Source organism: Leptonotus elevatus, chromosome 19 (genome assembly GCF_054856555.1).
Source record: "Leptonotus elevatus isolate MCC_2025b chromosome 19, RoL_Lele_1.0, whole genome shotgun sequence".
NCBI lineage: Eukaryota > Metazoa > Chordata > Actinopteri > Syngnathiformes > Syngnathidae > Leptonotus > Leptonotus elevatus.
Window position 1 is genome coordinate 9,912,333 of NC_141257.1, and position 27,061 is coordinate 9,939,393.

Sequence of the window (27,061 nt, forward strand, 5' to 3'; positions counted from 1 at the left end):
CCAATTAATTCAGCACGTGAACCAATTTTGCATTGTTGGAACTAAAATGCTTCCCAAGCAAACACAGTACCTCGAGTGTTTAGCCAGCTTTTATTTGTAGTGAGTAACGCTGAGTGGGCAGTTGCGGCAAGGGAAGGTGCTTGTGTGGTTTCCACAGGACACCACAACAAGATCACCTCTGTAAAAGCTTCACATTGAAATCAGTAAGAACAAAAAACATTCCATTATTTCATAACGCACTGTAAACCGATGTAGGTCTTGAGTGTTAAAAAATAAAAATAAAAAATAAATCACAGTGGGATTTTGTTTGGTTAAGAGAACATTATGCTAAGAGGCACTGGTTTTCGGATGGAGGCGAATGACGTCCGTGACTAGAAGTGCATCATTCCTCTTCCCTAACAGAGGCATGAATGTCCTCTGGAAGGATAGACAAAGACATAACACAAACAGAAGACACTAAGAATCAAGCTACAGCAAAATATGAGCGCCATGTGTGGATGTCGCATGAGAGCAACAGTGGTATCTTGACTTTTGATTTTCCCAACATGCAATATTGAGTGAAATCCAGTTCTTGCTTTGAGTTGCGAGTGAATTTTTTTTGTTATTCAAACACTTGGCCACAAGACGGCAGCATATGGCGACATCAAATCATGTGACTACTTCGGAGTGAGTAGGTTGTCGTTTGACTGGTTTGGATTTTCTGAAGCTGATTCCGTATTTGTCAGAATAAATTTAAGATAACTGATTATTGGTCAACTAATAATAATTTAAACAAAAAATGCTTACAATAATAATTGTGTGGATTAAAGCCAGTAATTTGTATTTATTTAACTTTACAACAAAAATTTCGGTGATTTATTTTTTATTTTTTCAGTTAAAGTGAAGACACTGGAGAAAATGTAGTTATGTGAAAATGAAAGCAATAAGAAAAATTTGCTCAGTGACAGAGGAAAAGAAAACAAATTTAGTTCAGTGAAAGTGAAAAAAAATCTGAAGAAAATGTTTTACCAAGTGAAAAACACTGAAGAAAATTACAATTTAGTTCAGCGAAAGTGGAAAAAGACACTAAGAAAATTTAGTTTGTGAATGTGAAGAAAGCAAAGAAAATTTTGGTCAGTGAAAGTAAAAAAAAGAGGGAAAAAATTTAGCAATTAAGGAAAAACAATATGCTTTTATTCTGTCATTATTAAGAAAAAATTACACACAAAAAAACCCACATTTTTCAGGGGTCTCGAACGGATTAATGGCATTTCCATTCATTACAATGGGGAAAGTTACTCAAGTCAAGAAACCACTATATTCTGCATGGGCTTTTGACAGTACTGAAGAGATAATATAAGGAAAGGCTGCCTCTCCATGTCACAGTCAACTTGCACAACTTTTAAAAGGATCGCAGCTTCTCAAAAAGCCCCCCTCCATCCCCCCTCTCCTCCCTCTTTCTGATTCTAAGTCACTTGTCTATTATGGCAGCCTCACAAAGCCAAACGGTCAAAGAGGAAGAGGAGGCGGGAGTGGTTTACTTGTTCAAAAATCGCTTGGGTTGACGATGGTGAAGTCCGAGTCCTTGCTGGTGGTGGAGCCTTCGTCCGGGCTGAACGAGCCCGAGGCGCCGGCTCCTGTCAGGGGGTCGTTGAAGGTCCCGGCGGCTCCTTCGGGCTCCATGCGCACCATGCCGCGGCCTCGCCTGATGGGAGGGGTGCGTTTAGACGCGGTCCTGCCTCCGTCCGCGCCCTGCAGGTCTCCTTCCTGGGAGATGAGGATGTAGTCTTCCCAGTTCTTAGCTTCTGAGCCCATGGACGACTGCACCTGTACAGGAGAGTACGGTCTGCCATTTTTATTTTAGCTGACTCAGCTGGAATAAAATTAATAACAAAATCGGCAGCAAGTGATAGGTTTTGGGGTGAATGGCACTCAAGGACTTTAAAGGGTATACAGAATGAGGAAGTCGTCAAGCAGTCAGACAAATGTGAATGATTTCAGTTTGAATTTAATACAAGTGCACATGATTCATTCAGTCGCCAATGAACCTCGTGCGACGCCATCGTTTGCTCCTCCTCCTGCTCCTCGTCATCCGCCATCTTGCTGCCGTCTCCGTCGGGGCCTCGCCTTGGCCTGCCGACTTGCGGTCGCTGATCGTCGCGGTGCCCGGCGAAAGCGGGTTCCGCCGCTGAGGTGTAGTGGTTGTCTGCGATTTTAATCTCCTCATTCTCCTCGGCCTCCAGCTGGCTCTGGTTGAAGCGCAGCGCCCCCTTGAGGATGTCTTTGATCTGGCAGGAAGTGCGGTACAAGGTTTTTGAGAAGGCGGTCGCTCGGCGGGTGTGTCGTAAAAATTTCTAATTTGAGCATCTCACCTGTTTGAGCCCTGCCAGTGAAACAAGCACCTCATCCTCTTTTTCCAAGTGTTCTTGCAGAATCACTTCCTGAATTTTACCTGAGGAGACAAAATTCCACTAAAGCACGGTAGCCTACATACATATTGCCAGTCTGGCCCGATTCTCGGTAAGAGTGATTTTCCTCTCCATCCAATATGCCAGAAAAACCGGACCTGGACATTATTTCTGATACAAATCCTTTTGAGTGTGGTCTGAGCTAACAGTTAGCATATCTTATTGCTTTTCTTCATTTACCACTATAATAATCCCTGGCACAGTTGTGGTTCAAAATGTGTTTTTGGGGACCTATCTTCCTTTATCCAATGACTTTTTTTATTTTTATATATCCTACGATGACATAATATGGCGCCAAAGTTCTGCCTAAATCGAAAAATATTTGATTCATCTGGTGTACTCTCTGTTGTTGGACTTACAGATGTGGCTGTTCATCATCTTAGCACAATATTTGCTCATGGCCTCCAGGTCGTTGATCTGTCCCTGCAAAAATGACACCTGGGCCTCAAAGTCCTCCTCCTGCCACCCATAAATGAATAAATAAATAAAAAGAAGACAAACGACGGCTGTCGTGAATGACGGAGTGTCTGACCGTCTCCTTCCTGGACATGGTCTTGCTGTGGGAACGCGAGCGAGTGATGTGGAAAAACAACTCTTTCTTGGCGGCCGAGAAGGGTGGCGGCGAGGCGCTCAAGTCGCTGCCTCCCCTGGAGAGCGGCAGGGGCGGCGAGGCCGAGGACTGACGTGGCCCGGCCGAGAGGTTTTCAACGCTGGGAGAGGAGCTGAGCGTCCGGCAGCTTTGGCCTGAGAGAGGAGAAAGAAGAAAAAATTCAAGACTGTCATTATTATTATTATATTTACAATATGGTCTAGGTGTAGTCCAAACACAATATTCTGATTAACTCATTCACTGCCATTGACAGCTATAGACGTCAAAAATTAATTTGAACTATTTCTATTAGTTTAAATTTTTTCCCCACTTTTGTTAACAAGAGTATGAAAACCTAGATTTTTTTTATTGTACATTTAGAACAGATATCAAATTTGTGATTAATCGTGAGTTAACTAGTGAAGTCATGCGATTAATTACGATTACAAATCTGAATCGCCTGACGCCCCTAATTTTTAATAATCTTTTCTTTTTCTTTTTTAAATCACGTCAGCCGATTACATTTTTTTAATTGTAACTAATTGTATGACTTCAATAGTTAACTCACGATTAATATTTTTTAAATATCTATTCTAAATGTACAATATTTTTTTCTAGGTTTTCATATCCGTTAACAAAAGTGAAAAAAAAAAAGTTAAACTAGTAGAAATAGCTCAAATGAATTTTTGACGTCTATAGCCGTCAATGGCAGTGAATGAGTTAATATGCATCTCATGTGGCGACCATTTTGTCACTTGTTGCTGACTGAAAATGACATCATCGTTGCCTAGTGTTCAGGTAACGATCTATCACGACTCAGCTTGCGAACATCACATGACCAATCTGAGACAAACAGGTTCGTTCCCCAAGCAACTGGGATGTCATCTTTAGTTGACAGTAAATGGCAAAATGGCCACCACTGTCACTAAAGCACTAGTCAGAATGACTAACTTTAATTAGAGTGCCTTATCGTTGAATTCAAATCAACTCCAAACCCTCAGAGCTGAAGCAAAAGTCAAGTCATTTGAAACATGCTCATTAGCATCTCCATTTAAATGCAAATTGCACTTGTCTGCTTCCCATTTGCGACTATGGTTAATAAATAAATCCAGAGCAGGGAGGACAGCAGGCCAGACGCATTCAAATACTGAGGTTGTCTGTTATCGCCCTCTGCTGGTCAGAGTTTGCTACCACAATTGAAATTGTTCAGCATGCAGACACAAGCACAGACAAGCCAATGTCACACAAGTGGTTTGTTTACCTTGAGTGTCGGCCTGTGTGGGGCCCTGAGAAGCTCCACCTGAAACCGCACCTAACATACACGATAGTCAATCGAGTGTGCTCGAGCGAATCCGCCAAGTAGAAGATTGCATTGCGTTCCATCACATACCTTTGCCGAGATGCACAGGCATGCTCTCAGACTTCAACAGGCGATAGTGCTGCGAGTGGCCGTGGCTCAGGGTCAGCGGCGGCGCTTGAGCCGCGGGAGGCTCGGCGAGCGGGTGCGGCAAAGCGGCCGCGGGGGACGAGGACGGGCGCACGTCGCTGTTGATGGGCGACACGGCGCCGCCGCCTGACGAGATGGCCGGCGCGATGAGCTTCCTCCCGAAGTTTAGCAGGCTGCTGGACACTTTGTTGATGTTGAGGGGGGCTGCTTTTGGGCTGGAACTTGAGGCGGAGAGGAAGACGCAATTCGAAAATATTTTTTTCTACAACTAATAATCAATTACATGACAAAAGCACTATGAACACATCAAAGCATGATGATTATGTGTGCAGCCATCAGAGCAACCTAATAAAGACTTTAAGACACCACAAGTGATTGTGGCATGCTTGTGTAACATACTAGTGCAATAAATGATGTTGCATCATAAAATATACGTCATAAACTAATGAATTCTGCCTACCTTAGCTAAAGGGGACGTCAACTCAAAAATGTTCTACAATATGTTCCATGCGCCCCAACGAAGTCGAAACACAAGATTCTGATTAACTCATTCACTGCCATAAAGACGTAAAAAATTTTTTTTTTTAACTATTTCTATTAGTTCAACATTTTTTCCCACTTTTGTTAACAAGAGAATGAAAACCTAGATTATTTTTGAGATTTGTGCTTAATTGTGAGTTAAATAGTAAAGTCATGCGATTAATTACAATTAAAAAATTGACGCCTCTAATTTTTAATAATCTTTTCTTTTTTTCCCCGGGCGATTACATTTTTTAATTGTAATTAATTGCATGACTTCAATAGTTAACTCACAATTAATCACACATTTTATATCTGTTCGAAATGTACAATAATTTTTTTTCTAGCTTTTAAAAAAGTGGAAAAAAATGTTAAACTAATAGAAATGGTTCAAATGAATTTTTGACATCTATAGCCGTCAATGGCAGTGAATGAGTTAATATTCTGTTTGTGGACTATGAACTAAACTGCAAAATCCACTTGCTTTTATCCATCTCAGGGGGCGGCCATTTTGCCACTTGTTGTCAACTGAAAATGACATCACAGTTGCTATTGACCAATTATGGCTAACTTATTTTCTGAGTTTGGTCATGTGACGTTTGCAAACTGAGCCACGATTGGTCGTTACCTGAGCCCTGAGAAAATGATGTAATTTTCTGTCGACCATAGCGATGGGTCGTTCGCGAATAAAGTAAACGACGAGAGCCGGCTCTTGCTACGTCATTTTCCCTAGCTCTCTCTCTCTCACTCTTCCTATGTCGCCTCTCTTTTTTTCACGTGTCTGAAGCGAGGTTTGAGGGGCGAGTGCTTGCACATGCTCTGCGTCTCCGCCGGTCAGAGAGAGACAGGAGGAGGAGGAAAGACAGAAGAGGGGAGTTATAATTTTGTTGATTATTGTTTGTAGCCTTTTTAACTTTCAATAAAACAAACAAAAATATATATTTTTTCTTAATAATTGTTGCTATTTGCAGTCAGTAGAGTGCAATACTTAGTTCACCAAGTCATTTATCAAGATGTAGCTACATTTGTCGTAAATATCTACAGGAAAAGCTCAAGTTAAAAGAGCCGATCCAAATGAACCAGATCAACCTTGTAATATTTTTTTGTTGTTGTTTGCTTAACTCATTCACTGCCATTGACGGCTATAGACGTCAAAAATTCATTTGAACTATTTCTATTTAACATATTTTTTCCACTTTTGTTAACAATTGTGAAAACCTAGATTTTTCTGTTGTACATTTAGAACAGATATAAAATTTGTGATTAATGGTGAATTAACTAGTGAAGTCATGCGATTAATTACAATTAAAAAAATGTAATCGCCCCGAAAAAAAAGAAACGATTATTAAAAATTAGGGGCGTCAGGCAATTGTTCTAGGTTTTCATTCTCTTGTTAACAAATTAAGTTTAAAAAATGTAATCGCCTGACGCCCCTAATTTTTAAGTCTTTTTTTCTTTTTTTAAAATCGCGTCAGGCGATTACATTTTTTAATTGTAATTAATCACATGACTTCAATAATTAACTCACGATTAATCACAAATTTTATATCTGTTCTAAATGTTCATTTTTTTTTTTTAGGTTTTCATACTCTTATTAACAAAAGTGGAAAAAGTGTCAAACTAATAGAAATAGTTAAAATATTTTTTGCTGTCTATAGCCAATTTCAATGGCCGTGAATGAGTTAATATGCAAATGTCTTTAAGATCTCTGCATGAATTAAAGAAAACAACTAATGCTGTTTCCAAGCTAAAAACGGCAAATAAATAAGAGACTGGTTAATACAACGTGGAATAATTCTAGCAGTATATACACGTTGTCTCATTGTTGATGTGACTGGACTGCATTAAGTGCTTTGTGGGCAACATCAAGACATCATTAACACGTCATTACTTTTATGTCCATGATTTTCGCCTTTCATTTCTTCCCGAAAAGACTCACATTTACTTGTGTGATGTGTGTAAAGAGCAAAGGTATTCAAACTGAGTAGCGAAAACCAATGTTGTCAAGTTAATGTGTTTTGGTGGTGGGAGACTTATGAGACGAAGCAAAAACCAAGTTCAGAATTCTTATTGAAACATTCGAACAATCAGAGTTGTGTGTCCAGAATAGTTGTACCTTCAAGCTTTATATTCAAAAAGCAACACCAGAGCACAAAAAGAAGCACATTGGTTTATAAAGCTTGATTCTGTGTGAATGCGCGTCTATGTATTCAGTTGTAAAGGTCAGGCTTCTGTGCGCCACCAAGGACAATCGATTGGCTGTCAACTATTAAACTAATCCCAATGTTTTCATAATCATTTTTAAAAGGTCAATTTCTTCTGTATCCAGGGACTTAGTGAATACAGCAAGTAAACATGTTTGCTTTATGTACTCATTGGTCCAAGCATGTGAGCAGAGAAAGTTTTTGTTTCGCATTTGACTTGTTCTCTACGCTCGATTTCATTCTCCACGCAGATTTCACACCACTCAACCGAAATGGATCGCTCCACACCGATAAATATGTAAATACACGGTTGTGCTAATAGTTTACAGAGCCTAACACAATTTGTGAAATATTAGCATTGCTAGGTTTTGTGTAATTTTATTTTAAATATAAATAATCAATTTGATTTGAATCGCATTCAAACTAAAAATGTTTTATCACATTACTCTCTATTATAGTAAATGCTTAAAAAAATTATATTCCAGTGGACTTTTCATCGAGTTGACATTTTTTCATTCTGTTAAAATAAAATAAAATAAATTGCAATAAAAAAAAAAATATCTTACCTCTTCTAACAAATGCAAATCAAGCTAATTTATTTGTTCTGTGAGAGTCAAAATGAGTGTTGAATGTTACCGTGTCTTATTCATCAGGTCGGCTCCCCTCGTTTTGTAGTAATCCAGATTCTGTTGGAACTGGTAGTTGACAGGTCGAAGATGGTTCTTCAAGAAGCAATGAGAGCGGCCATCATTTTTAGTCACACACACATGCGTGTAGATTAAGTCATATAACATTGTAAATAAAGCGCACACTTTTATTAGTGTACACGACGGCCCAACATTTGTTACAAATAAGTGGAGTGAAAGTGCTTAACCCAGCATTACTAAAGCTTCCTGGGAACTTGTGTGAAAGTGGGCAATGTGCATGAAGGCTGTCTGTCTGTAAACGACAACATGTCTGTGAAACGTGAAATCGATTTTTAACTCATTCACTGCCATTGACAGCTATAGACGTCAAAAATTCATTTGAACTATTTCTATTAGTTTAACTTTTTTTTTCCATTTTTGTTAACAAGAGTATGAAAACCTAGAATTTTTTTTTTGGTACATTTAGAAGGGATATAAAATTTGTGATTAATCGTGAGTTAACTAGTGAAGTCATGCGATTAATTACAATTTTAAAATTAATCGCCTGACGCCCCTAATTTTTAATAATCTTTTCTTTTTTTTTCGGGGCGATTACATTTTTTTATTGTAATTAATTGCATGACTTCAATAGTCAACTCACAATTAATCACACATTTTATATCTGTTCTAAATGTACAATAAACATTTTTTCCAAGTTTTAAAAAAAGTGGAAAAAATGCCGTCAATGGCAGTGAATGAGTTAATAGCTACCTAGGGAAGTCATGCGATTAATTACGATTACAAATTGTAATCGCCTGATGCTTGATGAATTTTTAATAAATATTTTCTATAAAAAAAACAACATATTTTTTAAATTTATTTCTAAAAATTTTTAAAAATTAAGAAAAGATTATTAAAAATTAGGGGCATCAGGGGATTACAATTTTGAATCATAATTAATTGCATGACTTCACTAGTTAACTCACGATTAATCACAAATTTTATATTTGTTCTAATACAATAAACAAAAAATGTAGGTTTTCACACTCTTGTTAACAAAAGTGGGATTTTTTTTTTTATATATAAATAGAAATAGTTCAAATAAATTTTTGACGTCTATAGCCGTCAATGGCAGCGAACGAGTTGGGCGTCACACGCTTTGGCATTTCTTACTCTGGGATCTCGGAGAAAGAGAGCTTTCTGTAGCAGGGAGTTGATGTCGCCGAGTGGAGGGTAGTGCATCAGGAGGCCAAGGCAAGTCTGGAAGTTGCTTGCGATCACTGGAACACACAGAATGAAATAAGTTTCAATTCGGCACCAGCTTATGATCAACAATAATTGGATAGGCTAATAATAAAAATAAATAAATGTTTCAGTCAACATGCTATCCTTTTACTGAGCATACAAGCGTCTCGGATGTAGAGCAGCATGGCCACAAAGACGTAATCCACCAAGTCCAGGGTGATGCTGTCAGCAAATAGAGCGTCCCAAACCACGAGCAGGTCCTGAAGTGGAAATTCACGACCGAACAGCAAACGCACCCAGCGGCTGAAGCGAAATACAAAAACACGCAATGAGCGAGTTGGCACCGCACAGATCTCGCGTGAAAGACGACTGAACTGAAGAACTGACATTCCGTAGATTTGTGGGGCGATTTCCAGCCGGTTGAGATGCATGTGCAGCTCCACGTCGTGCTTCTTCACCAGCTGATCTTGGATGCGGTTGACTTTGGTAACTATGGCAACAGATGGCCCAGAGTCCTGGGGCCGGGCGAAAGGGATGCTGGTGAGCATTTCCTCTTTACCCTGAAGGCAAAAAGTCATATCGCTTAGTACGGAATGACAATTAAATACATGATGCTGCTACAAAACACTGACAAGACAAAAAATAACTCAAATTGGGTAACTAATAAGTCAAGTTAATTTGTCAACGAGTACTTGATATAGACCACTTAATTACAATGAGCAGAATGAAACTCACCCTCCTTACTTCTCTCTCATAGCAGGAGAACCACGGCTCTGCCGTTTCCATCAGTAGAGAGAAGAGTGCACTAAACCAAAGAATGGTGTGTTTTTGTCAGATAAAGGTGGAAGCCCAGAGATCCAGAGTATCCATCCATTTACTATATGGTGCTTATTGTCATTGGTGAACTGGTCACTAACCAATCGCAGGGTACAAATTGCCATTTTTGTCCTGCAATATTGCGATTCGTTTTCTTACCATGCATAAAAATAAAAAATTTAAAAAGAATCTATATTAAATTATATTATATTATATTGGTCTATGTTAAAATACAGGCGGTTGGACCATAAATTATGTACTTCAATTAGCGTTGTTAACTTACTACCAAACGAGCAAATCATAAATTAGATTATAACAACAATATTGCAAACACATCTGAGGCTTTATCACTTCATGTTTTGCGAAATGTGATTCACTGCCATTGACGGCCATACAAGTCAAAGCCCCATTATTTTACCTGGGTTGACTGTGAATGATTTTTAAGCACTGCACCTACCTACACACTATAAATAAATAAAATATGCATACCTTTAAAAAAAAAAAAGAAAGCCTACTGACCAACTGAAATGAAGATTGTTTTTGTTTTGTTTTTGCTAAATTGCAGTCTATGCGATTTGAAAATTGAAATAGATTCATCGACTTCAATGAACCTAAAATGCAGCGGAAAATGTATTTAATAATTTTCCCCATCAAGTTATCGGCCCATACTCACTAGGCATCGTGCTCAAGGTACAATGGATTCAACAAGCATTTCATCTCCTCACTGTGGGGAAAATGGAGAGCATTAGTCACAAATGAGGACTGCGCACGACTCGAGCAGAAAGAGCGCTGCCTCGAGTCACTTGAGCAACATAATCCATTTACACAGATATTTTTCGGATTGTCCCTACGCGGAGTCTCCATTTGCATGTAACAAGAGTACAAATTAATTGCTTCAATAACGTTTGTACAAACAAGTAGGTGAAAAGTCGAGTTCGACAGGAAATAGGAAGTGACCTGGGGCTTGCCGTCTCACTGGCGTGTTGGAAGGCTTGATGGTCGCAGTGGAGCACGAAGACGATGGGAGCCAGCAATTCGTGCATCCCCTGTGGACAGGCAGGATGAGACACAGGGGTGTGGAGGTTTTTAAGGCGGCGGGCGGGAGAGAAAATATGCTTCATTTGTGGTCAGTCTTCCTTTAATAGTGATCCACGAGCTTTGTAATGCATAATGACAGGTTTAATTTAGACATTGTTAGCGGCTGCCCGGCCATGTGTCACTTCCATTTTGCAAAAAAGATGCTTTGCTAGCCTTCTAGCCTGGGTCTGCCGTGTGTTGCAGACACAGATAATGATTGGACCGCAGAGCCATTTGGTTACTTTTGTCTGGACACACATGGAAAGTTTTCATGAATGTAAATCAGGGACACCGCATTACCCGAAAGCCCCTACCAGAAGAACAGCTTTTTTTTTTTGTTTGTTTTTTAAACTCATTCACTGCCATTGATGGTTATAGACGTAAAAAAATTTTTTTTTTAATTATTTCTAGTAGTTAAAAAATAAATAAATAATAATTCTACTTTTGTTAACAAGAGTATGAAAACCTAGATTTTTTTAATTGTACATTTAGAACAGATATAACATTTGTGATTAATCGTGACTTAACTATTAAAGTTATGCGATTATTTAGGAGTAAAAACTTTAATCGCCTGACGGCCCTAATTTTTTTAATAATCATCTCGTCAGGCAATTACATTTTTTAATTGTAATTCGGGGTGTGAATTGCCTAGTACCTGGCGATTCTATTCGCATCACGATTTATAGGTCACGATTCAATACCGATTAATCCCAATACGAATCTATAAATTGATTATTGCGATTTTTTTTAAACTCAAATTTAAAAAATACTAATCATTAAACTTGTAAATGTACACTGTAAGATTTGCATAAAAAATTATTTATTTATCTGAAAATTCTGGCTTATTAACTGAGCCACTGCATTTAACAAACAGTCTGTTTCATGTGTGTGTGCACTGAAATCAAATATTATAGCTTAATGTTCCATTAATTATTCCATGCTTAATGTGTGAATCCTAACCCTAAGTACAACGTTTTGTAACCCATAAAAAATGTATGTTCAAAAATCGATTTGGCCGCATATCGAATCGAGAATTGCGCGCTGTAATATCGCGATATATTGCCGAATCTAATTTTTCTAACACCCCTAATTGTAATTAATCGCATGACTTCACTCACAATTAATCACAAATTTATATCTGTTCTAAATGTACATTTTCATACTCTTGTTAACAAAAGTGGGATTTTTATTTATTTTTAACTAATAGAAACAGTTCAAATGAATCTTTGACGTTTACAGCCGTCAATGGCAGCGAATGAGTTAATTGCAGCAAAAATAACCGCCGGCAGTTAGCCACTCAAACTGGCACAACATTACCTGCTTATAAAGTAATTGTTCATTTTCTCTGGCATAGCAGAAGAGAATGTCAGTCAGCTTGGTCCGCACATCTTCATCCTGGAAGTAACGAATCTCAGGAAACCTAAGGAAAAGAAACAAAAACTACATTTGAACAATAGTCAATTGGATCGTCAAGTCAATTGGAATTGGAATGCAACATACGTTCTCAATACGTCTTGTTTTATCATCCCCTTCAGCTCTTTATCCTGGAAGAACTTGTTCCACAGGCTCTGGGCAGGAAAAGGAAAACATTTTGAACCAAGACAACAAACAAATACAACTCAGAATACGGGGAAATCTCATGCTTGGAGGAAGTTTGAATAATCACAAGCTTAATGACATCTAATACCCTGGTATTTTACTTTCTCATTAAAAAAAAAAGGTCAGATACCAAAAGAATGACTTGGCAAAAAAAAAAAAGACTAAAATGATTGTAGGTTTCCAGATACAGTATTTTGAGTACATTTCCTAATTAAACACTGCCTTTCAAATTACTAACTAAAAACTGTCAATCAATCAATAATGAATCAGTCTGAAATGGTTTGTAACCTGTACTAAGCAAATTTTTTTATATGCAAATGAGAAAAAGTGACTGACAGAAAGAACGCACATACGTAAAAAAATAAAATAAAATAAAAAAAACGACAAAAAAAAAGTTCTGTATCAGTATCAGGACTAAATATGAGTGTGTTTAACTCACCCCCTCGTCCTGGGATAACGGGTTATTGACCACCAGATCCTGTTGGCCTGCAGCCTTGCGAGGGTTGGTGATGTGCTGTGGCAATTAATAAAATAAATAAAGACGTCAGATTTGGCATTAATAACACAAAGGGATCTGCTTATGTCCTTTATGAGATATCCATGTTAGGAAAGGAATGAACACAGCAAAGCCTAACTCAGGAAAACGTGTTTTTCATTATTAAAATAGGGATATTTTATTTATCACAGCACAGACGTTATTATGAACTCATTCACTGCCATTGACGGCTATAAACGTCAAAATTTCATTTGAATTATTTCTATTAGTTTAACTTTTTTTTTCCCATTTAATCATTTTTTAATTGTAATTAATCGCATGACTTCACTAGTTAACTCACGATTAATCACAAATGTTATATCCGTTCTAAATGTACAATAAAGATTTTTTTCCCTAGGTTTTCATACTCTTGTTAAGTGGGGGGAAAAAAAGTTAAACTAATAGAAACATTTTAATGTTTTTTTTTTTTATGTTAATAACCGTCAATGGCAGTGAATGAGTTAAGTATTCCATAATTAATATTTGAAATACTTCTTCAAATCATGAGAATAATTTATTAACATATGCCATGAATTAGTTAAAATTTTGATTAGAATCTGAAATACAACCTATCTAGCTAGAGTATTAAATTTTTAAAATTTTCTCTAATTGGATAATCATTCTCATAAGCTGTATGACGTCCCGATTGGTTCTACCCTCCCCCCGGCAACTTTAATGTCAAATTGTCAACAAAGAAAAGCTCTCACTGTTTCTTTAATCTTTTCATACTGGCCTCGAAGCTCCTTGGTCTTGTTGATCCACTGACTTTTGTCTTCTGGTAGAGCTTCCAGAAACAACTGGGGAGAACCAGTACATACACACAGTTAGTGTGTAGAGGAATTGTGCATTTTTTAGAACAAAATGATCTGGGAAATGGCCTTGACCTTCCAGCATATGCTCCGAAAGCGGCTGCTCCTCAGTCTACCGCTGATGCCCGCCTGCCGGATCCTGGCCAGGTAATTACTGTGGAGGAATAAGTCGTCCCATTCTTTCCTGCACAGAGGGAAAGGGAGGGCGGGATATTTATGAGGATCTCAACCTATTATTCATCTAAAGTGGCAACCGGCAGTAAAAAAAAGTGAGAGGCCGGGGTTGGCGAGAGTTTATGGTGCGCCCACACAAGTAAACACTGCAAATGCTCACCTGTATGAGGGGAAGGTTGACTGTGAGTGAGTGCTGCTGTCAAGAGAGCCTCCTGTTGAGACAAACACGCCCACAAGGGGGTAGCCATGGGTAGTAAAAATAAAGATCCATCTTTTTTTTTATATATATATAGCAAAAACAGCAGACCAGAAAAAAAATCCATAAACGGCAACTTGAATTTCCACTACTTCCACAAAGTCTAACGTAAATATGCTTGAGGCCTTTAAAAGAGCTTGTAGGAAGTGAAGTGACGATTCAGAGCTGTACTCTTATTTGTCTTTATTGCCGGCGGTAATACGTCTAATTTGGCCTGCAGGTGAACATGCATTCAAGTCGGGAAGCTGTCTATCAACATTAATTACAGGAGTGGATCATTCCACAGGGACACTCAGTATGAATATTCATCAGTGCCGCAATATGCCAGCCCCTATATTTACTGCCCCCCCTACAAGCCCCCCCCCCCCCCCCACCCCCACCCACACACACACACACAGCCCCCGGGATGGCACAAGTCACTTACGTGACTCATACCAAACAGTCAGCACAAATATTCAACTTAAAGGAGACAGAGGATACGATGGAACCTCGATTTAACAAACCCCTGTAGAACTCTCGGCATATATAAACAGACTTTTGTGTTGAGCATTAGTGTGTCAATGTGGCGGCCATATTGGCAGGGGCGACTTTCCCATCAGAACAAATGTATATTGATGAGTCCTTTCAAATGTAACGTAGCATAGAGGTTAGCTTAGCAATTTTGTTACAGTACAATTTTTTTTTTTCGCTAACAGTGCAAACGCTAGCATCACGATTCATGAACGCGACCTGATGTATAAACATCAAAACTCTTCTAACGGTTTCAAGCTTTGTTTATTTATTACTACGAAAACATACACAACAATCGTATTGGGTGTTTCCAGGCCATGAAAAAAATTACTTCAATCGGATCCAATAGAAAAGCCGCTTCGCCGATTAGCCTGTTAAATCAAGGCTGCGCTATACTTGAAAATGGCTTTACTAAAATGCTAACAGAAAGAGTTAAGAAGGTAAAAATGATTGAGGTCCTGAATCTGACAAAAAGACGACCTACCGCTTTGGATCTTGTTGATATTGTTGAGCGGGTCGAAGCCCGTCTCCTGCTGCTCGTCTGCCTGGAGCGGGTGGCGGGTCTCGAAGTTGGGGTGCTGCATGGCCCAACCTGTGACAGAGACACATCAAGCTGCTTGGACATTTTCTTACAGCCTTTACATTTTGGAGTAAAATTTCAAAGACAACTCTCTCCTGCGCTTTCCGGTTTCCATGTTCATTGAAGAAGAGGTATGTTTCGAAACCTGTCTAATACATTGACTTTTAGACCTTTTGAAAACTTTTGTCTAAAAAGAAATAGTGATAAAGCGCAGTAGCTGAACATCATTTCAGATCAGTTTCCCAAGCTTCTATCAAAGACTAAGCTGAAATATCTACCGAGTGATGTCAACCTGTGACTTTTCAGTTTAAGTGTGCCATCTACTTACTACTTACAATCACAGCCTCGTACGTCCCCTCAGCCAAGACTCAGAAGAAGAGGACGCGTCTGCATGAGGGGGAGAGAACAATGATGCTACTATGAGTCAAAGGTAACGGAATGAATGCAGCGGGAGGATACAGAAAGGAGAACATTTGAGAGAATTTAAGAGAACATGACATCTGAGGCTACCAAGAATGGGGATTTCCAAAATATGTCCTGACATTTCAACACAAATTTCGTTAGCCTAACAGCATGATTGCTTAAGTCATTTTTAGGAATAAAATAATTGCCTCAATTCAATTTTTGCAGATTACCATGAAGAAGAAAAAAATCTTCTTCTTTTTTTTTAGCAAGCACATTGGTATTTTTATTTATTTATATAATGACAGCAAGTTAAAATTAACTTGGGCAATTATGCTACAATAAGGCTAACGATTTGACATTGTAAAATTGGTGCATGTTAGCTGTTGTTTGGGATCTTTGGGATACCAGTTTTAAAATGATAATAGCACATCATCTTATGTTCTATTTTGAGATTTTTTTTAAATTTTATTAACCACAGAGACTTTAATTACAATTTTTAACTGTAAGGGAAGCTGCTGCTGCTAACTGTTATATCGCTATTTTATGGTGTAATCGTATTTTGTGATCCTAAAAAGTACGTAATAAGCATAAACTGACCATCAATATTTATCATTTATGTTTTCAACCATGCTATCTGATGACAATTAACTAATTTGCTCCCCATTTTTTATGTTTAAAGTGTCCCAAAGACGTATTTATACGTTTTTATGATAGCGCATACAGAAGGCTTTGATGCAGCCTCTCAACTGCAAAGAACGGTTGAAGTAATGGTAGTTATTACACAAACGGCCAGCAGGGGGCAGCAGAGCATAGGGAATGAACCAGGACCATGATGGGAAAAAAAACCGCAATTACTCAGAATTCTAAATAGATTTGTGAATAATGATGAAACTTAGCTATATTCTAATGCCAATTGCTGCAAAACGGAAACAGATAAAAATATAGGTTTTTTTGCTGATGAAAGAAGAGACTTGAATCTTTCTTTTGGTAGGTTTCACGTTTTATAGCAATAGAACACAATATTCTGTGGGCCTTGCGAAATCAGTCAAAATCCAGTAAAACAGCCGGGAGTGAAGGGGGTTGCTTCAGTGAAAATGGCTGGGAGGGAATGAGTTAAAGAAAGAGAAACGTGATGAATACCAATCCCGAAAGCTGAAGAAATAAAACTCTCAAGCAACTCTCGTCTTAGTAGCTCAGAGAACTTTCTGTGAGAACAAAGGCAATCTAGGTTAACCAATTCTGCCTCCAGTCTTTATCCGGCTTGGGATTATTGCGCGTTTATGAAAATGGTTAGCCTAATACAGCGGCCGACAGAATAGCGCGCCTCCGCTGAGCCTAATGTTCTCTTTCCATTTATTAATTGTGGAAATAAGACAACAAAGGAATCTGTTAAACCCATTAACCATGTGAATGGAGCCCTGCGCCATAAATCGGCGGCACGCGTCATCAAAATTGAAATAATTGTATGCATAATGTATGTGCCTTCTTTGGACGCGACTTCAAACACAAATGCAGTTCTCAAAGTTCACCACCACTACTACCCTAACCCCCCTTATGAAATATATATATATATATATATAAAATAAAATAAACACTCCATTCACAACTCTAACTCAAACATTCAGTGCCAAAGGCGAGTTATGTCATTTTTTTTTCTCTCCAACTAAATAACTAAACATAAAACACACAACTTTGCTTATGTGAGCCTGCTAGCTCAATGCTAACAACACAGTTGGGCTAGGTCATAACATCGGTTGGGCAGTTTGGTTTATAACCCTTTCAGCTACGTCTATTTGAACGCAAACAGTGAACCAACACATGTAGGGAGCAATTAAGGACATTTTTATTCATTTCAACAAGTGTTTTAAGTTACAAGCGCGGACACAAAATGAATTAAAACGCATATCTCAAGGCACCGACGTAATTTCATTAGTTTGCAACGTTGTGGGACTGCAATGCAGAGTTGGTTATTATATTTTGCCCTCCACATCAAATCCTCAGTACTGCCAAAAATATACATATCAAAAAGATATATTAACACAAGCCTGTCCCTAAAGGCCTCTCACACCCAAAGTGGTGTCCCATCGTTCCCAAAATAAGAGATTTTTTGTTGTTGTTGTACTTGACATAACTTGTTTTAAGCAGCCTGAGTAAAACAAAGAAGATCCAAGGAACAAATCATCTTTTCATGTAACATTCTCCTTCAGGCGTTGATTACGAAACACAAATGAGCATGCTTATAGTAGGTGCAGCCTCGGAACCTTCAGAATTCTAAGTCCTCTGACACAACCAAACCAAACGATTTAGTCTGCATACATTTTTGCCTCTCTCTCAACAAATAATGCCGACTTCATGATAAGTTTCCTTTCACATCCCTCTACCGACCGATAGTTGCCACAAATACCTCCAGACTTCAGACCAACACTAACCTTGTGTTTCCGCTTGATTACCGCCGCGGCATCGCAATCTCCAGCGTCATGAGAACGTTTGGGAACCGACGATCAGCTGATGGTTCAGGTTTTTTTTTTCCCACCTCACTACATTGCAAATTCAAAAGCACCGTTTCTTCCGAGCGGCGTTTTCATACAAGCGGGCCGCCCACAAAAAAAAAAAAAGACACAGTGTCGATTACATGATAAAAGCACAAGGAAAAGCTTGTTCTAAAAAGTTTGCGCTCGGCTCTTTGGACCTGGAAGGCACTAGGTCTAAATTTCCATGAAAACAAGGCCACATTAATAGGGGGGATAACAGAATTTCTACAGACAAGCGTAGGCCTCGTTTCAGAAGGATCACCATCCAACTGATGATGCACATTTGAAATTTAAAACAGAAATGTGAATTTCAGCAAGCCACACAGAAGTACGTGGCAGCGAGCCCAGCTAAACTATCTCACATGCCTCCCCCCCCCCCCCCCCCCCCCTCCCTTCAATACGTAGCTAAGAGCTCATGCACGCAGGAGCTCTCGGGCCGGTCACATGCTCCAAAAGCGGCCGAGAACAAGTGCGGGACCTTAAGCCTGGAAAATATCGCAAACTTACGCACATCTGGACTGATTCAATTAGAAAATATGTGATTGAAGAAGCGCCCGATTGAATTGATCAATTAGGAAAAAGGAACAAATAAATCATTCATTTGGCTTAGAATTTGACCTTTCCAGCTGCCACAACATCACATTCACAATAACAAGCGTGACATTCATTTATGCTAGGTACTCAAAAGTTGCATTTGGACACCAAATAAAAAACATGCTCTGAAGATTTCAGGATCAAATGGTTCAAGCAAGCCCTTTGTGGCCATTTGAATTTGTTACTCATCTGTTTCCATACAATGGATTCAGTTTACTGAGCAGCTCCAAGTAGCCAGGAGCACAAAAGCCTGCTATTGTCACCCACAACAATAGTCCAAGTAGGTCCATCTAAACCACAGGTGTTAAACTCCAGGCTTGGGGGCCAGATGGGGCCCATGGCATCACTTTGTGTGGCCCACTAAAGAGTATCTACTTCATGTGTGTTCTTTTCAATTTGGCAAAAAAAAAATAAAAAAAATACTGAAATTGTTATTTATCCATCACCTTTAGCAAATATAACAAGCCATCAAATCCCTTAACATAAATGAACACTAATTGGTAGGGGTGGGAATCTTTGAATGTCACACGATTCGATTCCGATTTTGGGGTTGTGCTATTCGATTCAGAATCGATTTTCGATTAAGAATGATTTTTTTATTCAAAATGATTTGATTGACAATGATTTTTGCTTCAATCTATAGATGTGCAAGGAATTGTAATAATCTACTCCAGTCTGACTCGCTAATGCTAATTAGCGCGCTACTCGCGACACTTTTATCACTCAAAAGAACGGCTCCACACTGCAAAAAAACAACTTTTATTGCAATAACTTGATCGTGACTTTTTCCTTCTACTCTTTAATGTGGCTACAACTTAACAGTGTATCAGGACGCATGGAACTACAATGCCTCACAGTGGCCGAATCGCTCCCAATAAAGGCACACACAAACAAAGGGAAGACAGTATAAAATAATTTAAATAAAATCGATTTTGGGACATTTAAAATCGATTCTGAATCGTATTCAATGATAATCGCGATTTTTAGGAGAATTGATTTTAGGCACACCCCTACTAATTGGTAAAACTGCAAATCCCCCTCTCAAACATGCTTCAGGCAATCTTCACTAGATACAGTAACAGAAAATTACATCACATCATCAAAACATTAAAAGCTATTACTCTTCTTATAATGTAAGGACAATATGGCTGTGCAAGGGAGGCAGTCCTTTTTCGAGTTTTTACAAACTGGTTCCATAAAGCAAGAAATACTTATTTGCCGTTATACATACATAAAAGTGCAATTATGTGTAATACTCTGTTAAAATATTTTTTTTAACCAAATTTTTTTTAAATTTTACATGAATTGTTTCTCGTATTTTTGCCTCAGACTGCTTGCTATGGCCTAAAAATCATAACATGATATACATGATAAAAATTTGAATGTAAATGAATGATGATGAAGCATCAAATTATTTATTATCGAGTCTCCTCTTCTTTTTATTTTGGTCTTTGGTGACACAAAAATTAGCTTAGCGATTAGCATTGGCTTATTCTATTCTCTTTTGCTCGGTTTAGCATGTTTAGCCACTCCTCGTCCACCTATAGTGATGATGATATTTATTGGAAGTGTAGCTTATTTGCCGCCACAGATGCAATGATGATTACTTAGAGAAGAGGGAGGATGTTTATCCGCGCAAGCTAGCAAGCGCAGCTTCGGTGCACAACGTGTTGGTGCCAAGTAAGCTCCGAGCTGATTGGTGTGAATGACCCGTCACGAGTAGCATGTCGCTTCTGATTGGTGACCTTGGAAGGAGAGGAGATTATAGTTGATACAACTGATTCTGGGTCAGTCAGGAACGCTGTACAAAAACAAAGCTTTGGCGATCACATGATTGCGATCAAAAATCGATAAATTGTTCAACCATAGTGACTATACAAAACAATACTTAATTGCTTTGGTCTGAGAACAAAAAACACCAAATAGGTGAGTTATTCAATTAACAATTGAAAACAATTTTTTTTAATTACTTAGGTGGTCCTGATATAAACTCATGACAGTCCAGTGATTTCCAGCCACTGTGCAGTGGCAGTGTGGCACATTAGTGGACTACGAGCAGGTGCGTCGTGGAAAGTTATCTCATTTCACCAAAAATGAGTTATTTACAATGGCCCAACACGGATAGACTGTAGGGGCATGGCATCGTGAGGCCAAGACTAAAAATCATTTATGGTTGATAATATAACTTAAATGTTTTACTTGCAGTATATGCATGCACTGAGATTGATGACAAGCACATTCATACTAACATGAAGGCATGATAAAACGCCGAAAAAACCCCAGCATGCACCAATTTACGCCGCCAAAAGACGCGTATATTATTTGAAAAGAGTAACAAATTCCCCCTATATATGTCACTGTAGACTAAATGGGTCTCAGGATAAAAACAACTAGTCAGCTATGTGATGTTAGCACAGCTTATTAGCACGGCCCGCAGTTACTTCCGCCACACAAGCTAGCTAACTCAAGTCGTGACAAAATCTCTAGCGCACACAAAATACTTACTCAAATATTAACAGAAGAAGGCTCGTCCGTACACGACCATGTCTCAGACTGTGTTCTGTTCACAGAGGACCCCCTGCCGAATTGGGCTGTTTGGAAGAGAAGAAGCTTTGTAAACAGTCGCGAGGAAGTCAGAATGTGCTGGAGACCAGCTGACTAGTCACGTGACCAGGTTGCTGACGCACGAGACTGCAGGTAAACATTAAAAGCTACTACTACTACTACAATTACAACTGCCTCAAAGTTATTTGATCACTGAGTCACATTGTTTTCATTATATATATATAAAAATACATACCCGACATAATCACCACTATCACAAGTCGATATTTTACTACAAAAACTTAACAGCGATCAAACTGTGCTACATACAGGATGAACTTTTCTCTTATATTACCAAAAAATAATAATTAATTATAAAAAAAAATGCGTCATACTCACCAGAGATGATTAAACGTATGAATGTATGCAAATTACTACATATGTCTTTCACTAGCCTAACTTGGCTCTGAGGCGAATGATCTGAAATCTGATTGGTTAAATAACCTAAATTAACCTGTCAATATTGATATAGAAATTGGATGGATAATGTTTCAATTCAGGTAATTTTACGATCTTATATTATTAAAAAAATTACAAAAGCTATTGTTTAGATATATTCAGATTTGTTTTACATACTCAGTGGTGATCAATGTTATCAATCACATTGAATTTGTGTATTTCAGGTACTCTGTTGAATAAATATGTTCTGTAAAAGCTGCTTCTCAAGAAAAAAAAAAAGGCTGCGTCTGTGAATCTTGATTTACCGAAACAAAATCGGACACGTAGACTCAGTGAAATTATAAAGAAAACAAATCTCATTAACATATCTCAGCAATTGCTTTTTCTAATACTGTATTTGTAAATGCAAAAATGACTTTGTTGACACCCTGTACTTTTATGGCGCTCAAACCCTGACTTTGTGACAGTGTTGTGTTTTCAATAAATCTCACAGTAGATAAAACACAATATGGCTGTGTTTGTCAATAATGTTGCTTATTTAACTGCCTCAAGCTGTGCAAAGTAGCAACGACATATTCACATAACGGTCTCTACTCCAGGAATCATCAGGACAGTTTTATGAAGTCTTAATTGCAGCCATTTATGCAGTGAGGCAAAATGAGCTTTGACGAACACTTCACAAGGTGCCTTTAACAAACAATCAATAAAGCTAATGTGGGGGGGAAAGTGAAGCATTATGAAAATAAACACATTTGTGTGTGTGTGTGTGTGTGTGTGTGTGTTGATAATTGCCATCATCATCATTTGCCGACACTGCATTTCACGAGTACCATTATCATTGTTATTATTTCTAATATTATTGATGGTTGAGGCTTCCATGTCCCCTCGCTGGCCCAGATGAGAGCATCACCATGGAAACATCGGCTCTATAATTCTACCCTAATCAAATGAGGCTACAATGCTGGCGTTTAACCCTTTCACAGTTCAATATTCCAGCTGTAACATCTTTTTTTTAGTAGAGAGGTTTTCACAAACTCAGAAGAATGTGTTACAAGACAGAAAGGAGACTAAAGTGCTAGCTAGCTCGCTAGCTACTAGCTAGCTAATATAAGTTATATAAATTGTCTACACTAGCTCGTAGCAGCTCTGCATGAGGTAGCCTAATGAATAAAATGGGGGTGGGGGGGGGGGGTTAATAAAACCAAAAATATTTACTGAATATTGACTTCATGTACTCATGGATACATTTGATCTCAGATCAATTGTGTGATTATGAACAGACCATTATTCTTGCTCACATCAGTTGTTATATTATTCATGATTTTATTTGAATTGTTTATTTATTATTAAGGACTGTGGAAGAGCCATCGCTAAAAATCAGCTCCAAAATCGGTGTTGCTGTTACATGATACTACTATATAGTATTATATGTTTTACAAAAACCCAAGAGACGAACAACTTTCACTTGAAACAGGTACAAACATTAAAAAAGAAAAAGAAAAAGAAAAAAAAGGGGGGGGGGACATAGCACATTTTACGTATAATTTTAACAAATGTAGTAGAAATATGGTTTACATGGACATTTTTTGGAACGCTAAATAACAGCTACAATAGTTATTTTAGTGATATGCTATCTGGGCCTCTCCGAGTACACTGTGGCTCGTAATAACTGCACATAGTCAAAGTTCTCAAAATGTGAACATTTGTGTATGTGTAACACGCCACAGGAGGAAAAAGTGAAACTGCCTGAAATTGATCTATAAGGACTCATACAGACCCCAAACAAATGTGATACATTTAGAGAAGAGAAGCATCTTATGGCTTAATATGATCGTTTGAGTTCGACATACAGTAGGTCTCGTCTTCTTCCTTCATTATGGGAATGGTTTGAGTGCTAATATCAAACCCGTTCACAGTATTCATGGTCATTGTATCATTCCTCCCCATTAGTCTTTTCTCCTCGTCCATTTCGTCCGTTTCAGTCTTCACCTCCTCCTCCTCCTTGTGTTGCTCAGTTCTTTTGACTGTCATCGACTGTCTGTGTTTTAGGATCTGACTGCAGCACTGATGCTGCTCACGCTGTCGACTGGATATGAGGTCTTGGCTGTTGATGAAGCTGCGGATGATGTGCTCGGGCAGGTCCAGCTGAGCTGACAGGGTGTGGACCGCTTCCTCGTCCGGATTGAGGCCCACATCTTGGATGAAGCTCTGCAAAATGCCCAAGGCTTCGTGGGATACTCGTAATCCCGCATCTCGGACCTCACCTTCGCTATCGGCACAAATCCCAAAGCCGTCACCATTTTCATCCTCCAAATTGGGCCACTCCACTTGAGGCGTTTCTTTGATTGTTGCTTCCTTTTTGCTTTCTCCGCCTTCATCTCCTTCAGTAACCTGGTCATTACTTTCAGCATTATTCACTTTCATAGGGTAATTCCAGTCCATGCCAAAACTGCCATCGTCTCCTCCTCCCACAACTAAGTCCTCACTATTACTATTGCTCTGGCTTTGCACGCTGACTCTCAAAAGCCCCCAGTTGCTTCCGGTCTCCAGCTCAGCGGGTGATGCAGTGCACGGTTGCCGTGGAGACAAGTGAGGTCCTGCCTCTGGATGCAGAGGTTGGTGAGGTTGTAAATGGTGTTGCTGAGACAGCAAAGCATTGCGTTGATACTGGGGGAGGGAAAAAAAACAATCAGTAGAGCACAGTATTGGGAGATTTTGAAAACAATGACAGATGTGAGATTTTCTATTTATTCTTTTAGGTTTAACCTTGCATGATTTAATAATCCATAGCCGTAGTTGGGTCACAATGGGCCAACACAACTTTTGGGGTTATTCATTTAACCCAAAAAGATGGGTCAAATGAGTAACCCACAAAACAACTCCCAACATTGGGTTGTTTTGCACAACATAGATGACTTAACTTTTTCCCCAACACACACAAAAAAATTGGATGGCTTTGCGATTAAATCATTTGTTCCAAGTTCTTGGGTTAGATAAATTACTTAAAAGTTGCACTCTAAAAACTGTTGGGTCAAAAATAACCCAACTATGGGTCAAAAATGGACCGATCCTCTACTTGGGTCAATTTGACCCAACTTTGAGTCAGGAAATTGGTCTTTTAGTGTAAAAAACTCATAAATATTGGTCAGATCCTTTACTTGGGTCATTTTGACCCATAAAGTGGATCGGTCCATTTTTGATCCATAATTGGGTTGACCCAACTGTTTTTAGAGTGTGTGTTATTTAATTATTTGGGTAAAATAACCCAATGTTGTGTTCAATAAACCAAAAAGTTGGGTTATTTAACTTAAAAAATGTAATAATAATAAATTAAATAACCCAAAAGTTGGGTTATTTATTTTTAAATAAATATTTTTGGAGGTAAAAAACAACAACTAAATATTTTCTTTTTTTTTCCAGCAAGCCAAAAATGTTGGGTTATTTCAATTTTTCGGGTTATATAAATTACCCAAAAAGTCAGGTTGGTCCCTTTTTGATCCAATTTGGGTTATCTTTGACCCAACTGTATTTAGAGTATCACGCTGTGATTAAATCTCATTAAATCTACACGCTTTTGCCACCTTACCAGTATGTTTTCATTGCTGAGTAGTGCACGTCTCTCATTGCAGTTTTGCACAGGTGTGTTGATGTTGTCCTGCTCATAAATGGCATCTCTTTCAGTCTGGGGCAGGCTCAGGAAACGGCGTATCATGCTCAAGTTGTCCCATAGAGTTCGGTTCTCCGGGTTGGGATCTTCCTTCCAACGAAGTAACTCGCACAGCCAGCCCTGCGGGACGGGCACACATATAATCGAAAATTCACCAATGCATTAGCACAAGTTGCAACACACAACAAATATGGCCGTTGCCCAACACCAGCGCACAAAGCTGTCCAGATGCACGGGCAAGATATAACAGAAAAGATCTCGCATGGATCTGCCTGCCAAACAGCCGCTTAATACAGAGAGAGAAAGAGGGAGTGCAGCACACCATAATCTCATAATTTCTTGGAAATGTAATCAAATCTGCACTTTACTTAATCAAAAATGTAATAAAACCCAATAATGTAATAATTTCAGTCGCTGTGCCCCGTTACTATAACAACACAAAAACACAAATGTTACAGTGAACTAAACACATTTTTGATTGTTTAACAATAAAACATAGCATTATTAAATAGAAAAAGAGCAGGTACATTTAACTCTAACATTTAATACGCCCAGGAGCCTTTGTGGCAGAGCAGTGAGGAGGCGGAGCTTCCTTTGATTAACTCTCTGTAGAGTTGGTTTAATAATAAATAATAAATAATAAATAATAAATAATAAATAATAAATATTAAATAATAAATAATAAATAATAAATAATAAAATAAACTCCAACACTAACCTCCATTCAAATCAGAGTGTTAAAAATACACTTCCGGGGTTGAAATCAACTCAACATTTTACACCAAAATTTGGCTGTGAACGTATAATAGTCTTAGATTCTCAAAACATTTTTTACATGATCAGTTTTGAGGGGGGGAAAAGACCCACCTGATAGTGTAATAAATTCCCAATTCCAAAAATTATATAATTATCAGTAAAATCAGGATTTTTGAAATGACATTATTGGTGAAATTATTACATTATTTTTGCTTAATTACTGTAAATTTTTGATTTAGTAAGTGCAAATTTGTATTACATTTTAGGAAATTATTACATTATAGGGTGTTATAGGGAGAGAGAGAGAGAGTAAAGAGAAGTATTATTAGAATAAAAACCATAGAAGAGAAAAAGAACCTAAGGGGTGTGGGACCACGTGCTTTTTACCACGATGACTGCTGAATGACCTCTATGCATCTTGATGATAGAAGACAATAAGCTGAAGGAGAGAATGAGAGACAAGCGAAAGGAAGGAAAGAACATTCCCTTCATTCCACAGCGGGAAATTATCCTCCAAACAAAAGCAATAACAAGCTTATGGGGCCGCCATAAAATATGAGAACAATAAACATTCACGCCATGCTTGTGTGTGTGTATGCGTTTCACTGCATTTGTTTGCGCACGCATGTGCTTATATACCGTATACGCGGACATAAATAAGCAGAATATGTT

At 38.4% G+C, this 27,061-nt stretch overlaps 2 protein-coding genes across 13 annotated transcripts in view; both read right to left on the bottom strand.

The window, feature by feature from the left end:
• Positions 1 to 73: 73 nt before the first annotated feature.
• On the bottom strand, positions 74 to 21,636 carry tbc1d5 (TBC1 domain family, member 5). The gene is made up of 23 exons (XM_086063227.1): positions 21,469 to 21,636; positions 15,769 to 15,820; positions 15,338 to 15,445; positions 14,248 to 14,299; positions 13,989 to 14,097; positions 13,812 to 13,901; positions 13,009 to 13,083; positions 12,471 to 12,538; positions 12,288 to 12,390; positions 10,851 to 10,939; positions 10,567 to 10,617; positions 9,813 to 9,882; positions 9,465 to 9,637; positions 9,238 to 9,380; positions 9,006 to 9,112; positions 7,843 to 7,928; positions 4,427 to 4,704; positions 4,298 to 4,348; positions 2,980 to 3,191; positions 2,807 to 2,906; positions 2,352 to 2,431; positions 2,028 to 2,267; positions 74 to 1,806 (listed from the first exon to the last, which is right to left on the bottom strand). Exons 3-23 carry the CDS (start codon positions 15,435 to 15,437, stop codon positions 1,525 to 1,527), a joined length of 2,559 nt encoding a protein of 852 aa, XP_085919353.1. The 5' UTR covers positions 15,438 to 15,445; positions 15,769 to 15,820; positions 21,469 to 21,636; the 3' UTR covers positions 74 to 1,524.
• A 1,629-nt stretch (positions 21,637 to 23,265) lies between these two features.
• The window catches only part of satb1a (SATB homeobox 1a), a 57,231-nt gene continuing 53,435 nt past the window's right edge, over positions 23,266 to 27,061 (bottom strand). For all 12 annotated transcript variants that reach the window (XM_086063219.1, XM_086063215.1, XM_086063221.1 and 9 more), the window contains 2 exons: positions 25,553 to 25,753; positions 23,266 to 24,633 (listed from right to left, as the gene is read on the bottom strand). In XM_086063219.1, the coding sequence (XP_085919345.1) occupies positions 23,782 to 24,633; positions 25,553 to 25,753 (1,053 nt within the window). In that variant the 3' untranslated portion in view covers positions 23,266 to 23,781. The remainder of the gene's footprint in view (positions 24,634 to 25,552; positions 25,754 to 27,061) is intronic.

Excerpts from the sequence above, each read along its gene's own strand:
- tbc1d5 (XM_086063227.1), bottom strand. The coding sequence starts at position 15,437 with ATGCAGCACCCCAACTTCGAGACCCGCCACCCGCTCCAGGCAGACGAG. Across the intron at positions 14,300-15,337 it reads TATCAACAAGATCCAAAGCG|GAGGCTCTCTTGACAGCAGC; the intron begins GTAGGTCGTCTT and ends TTGTCTCAACAG. Across the intron at positions 12,539-13,008 it reads CGTTATCCCAGGACGAGGGG|AGCCTGTGGAACAAGTTCTT; the intron begins GTGAGTTAAACA and ends TTTCCTGCCCAG.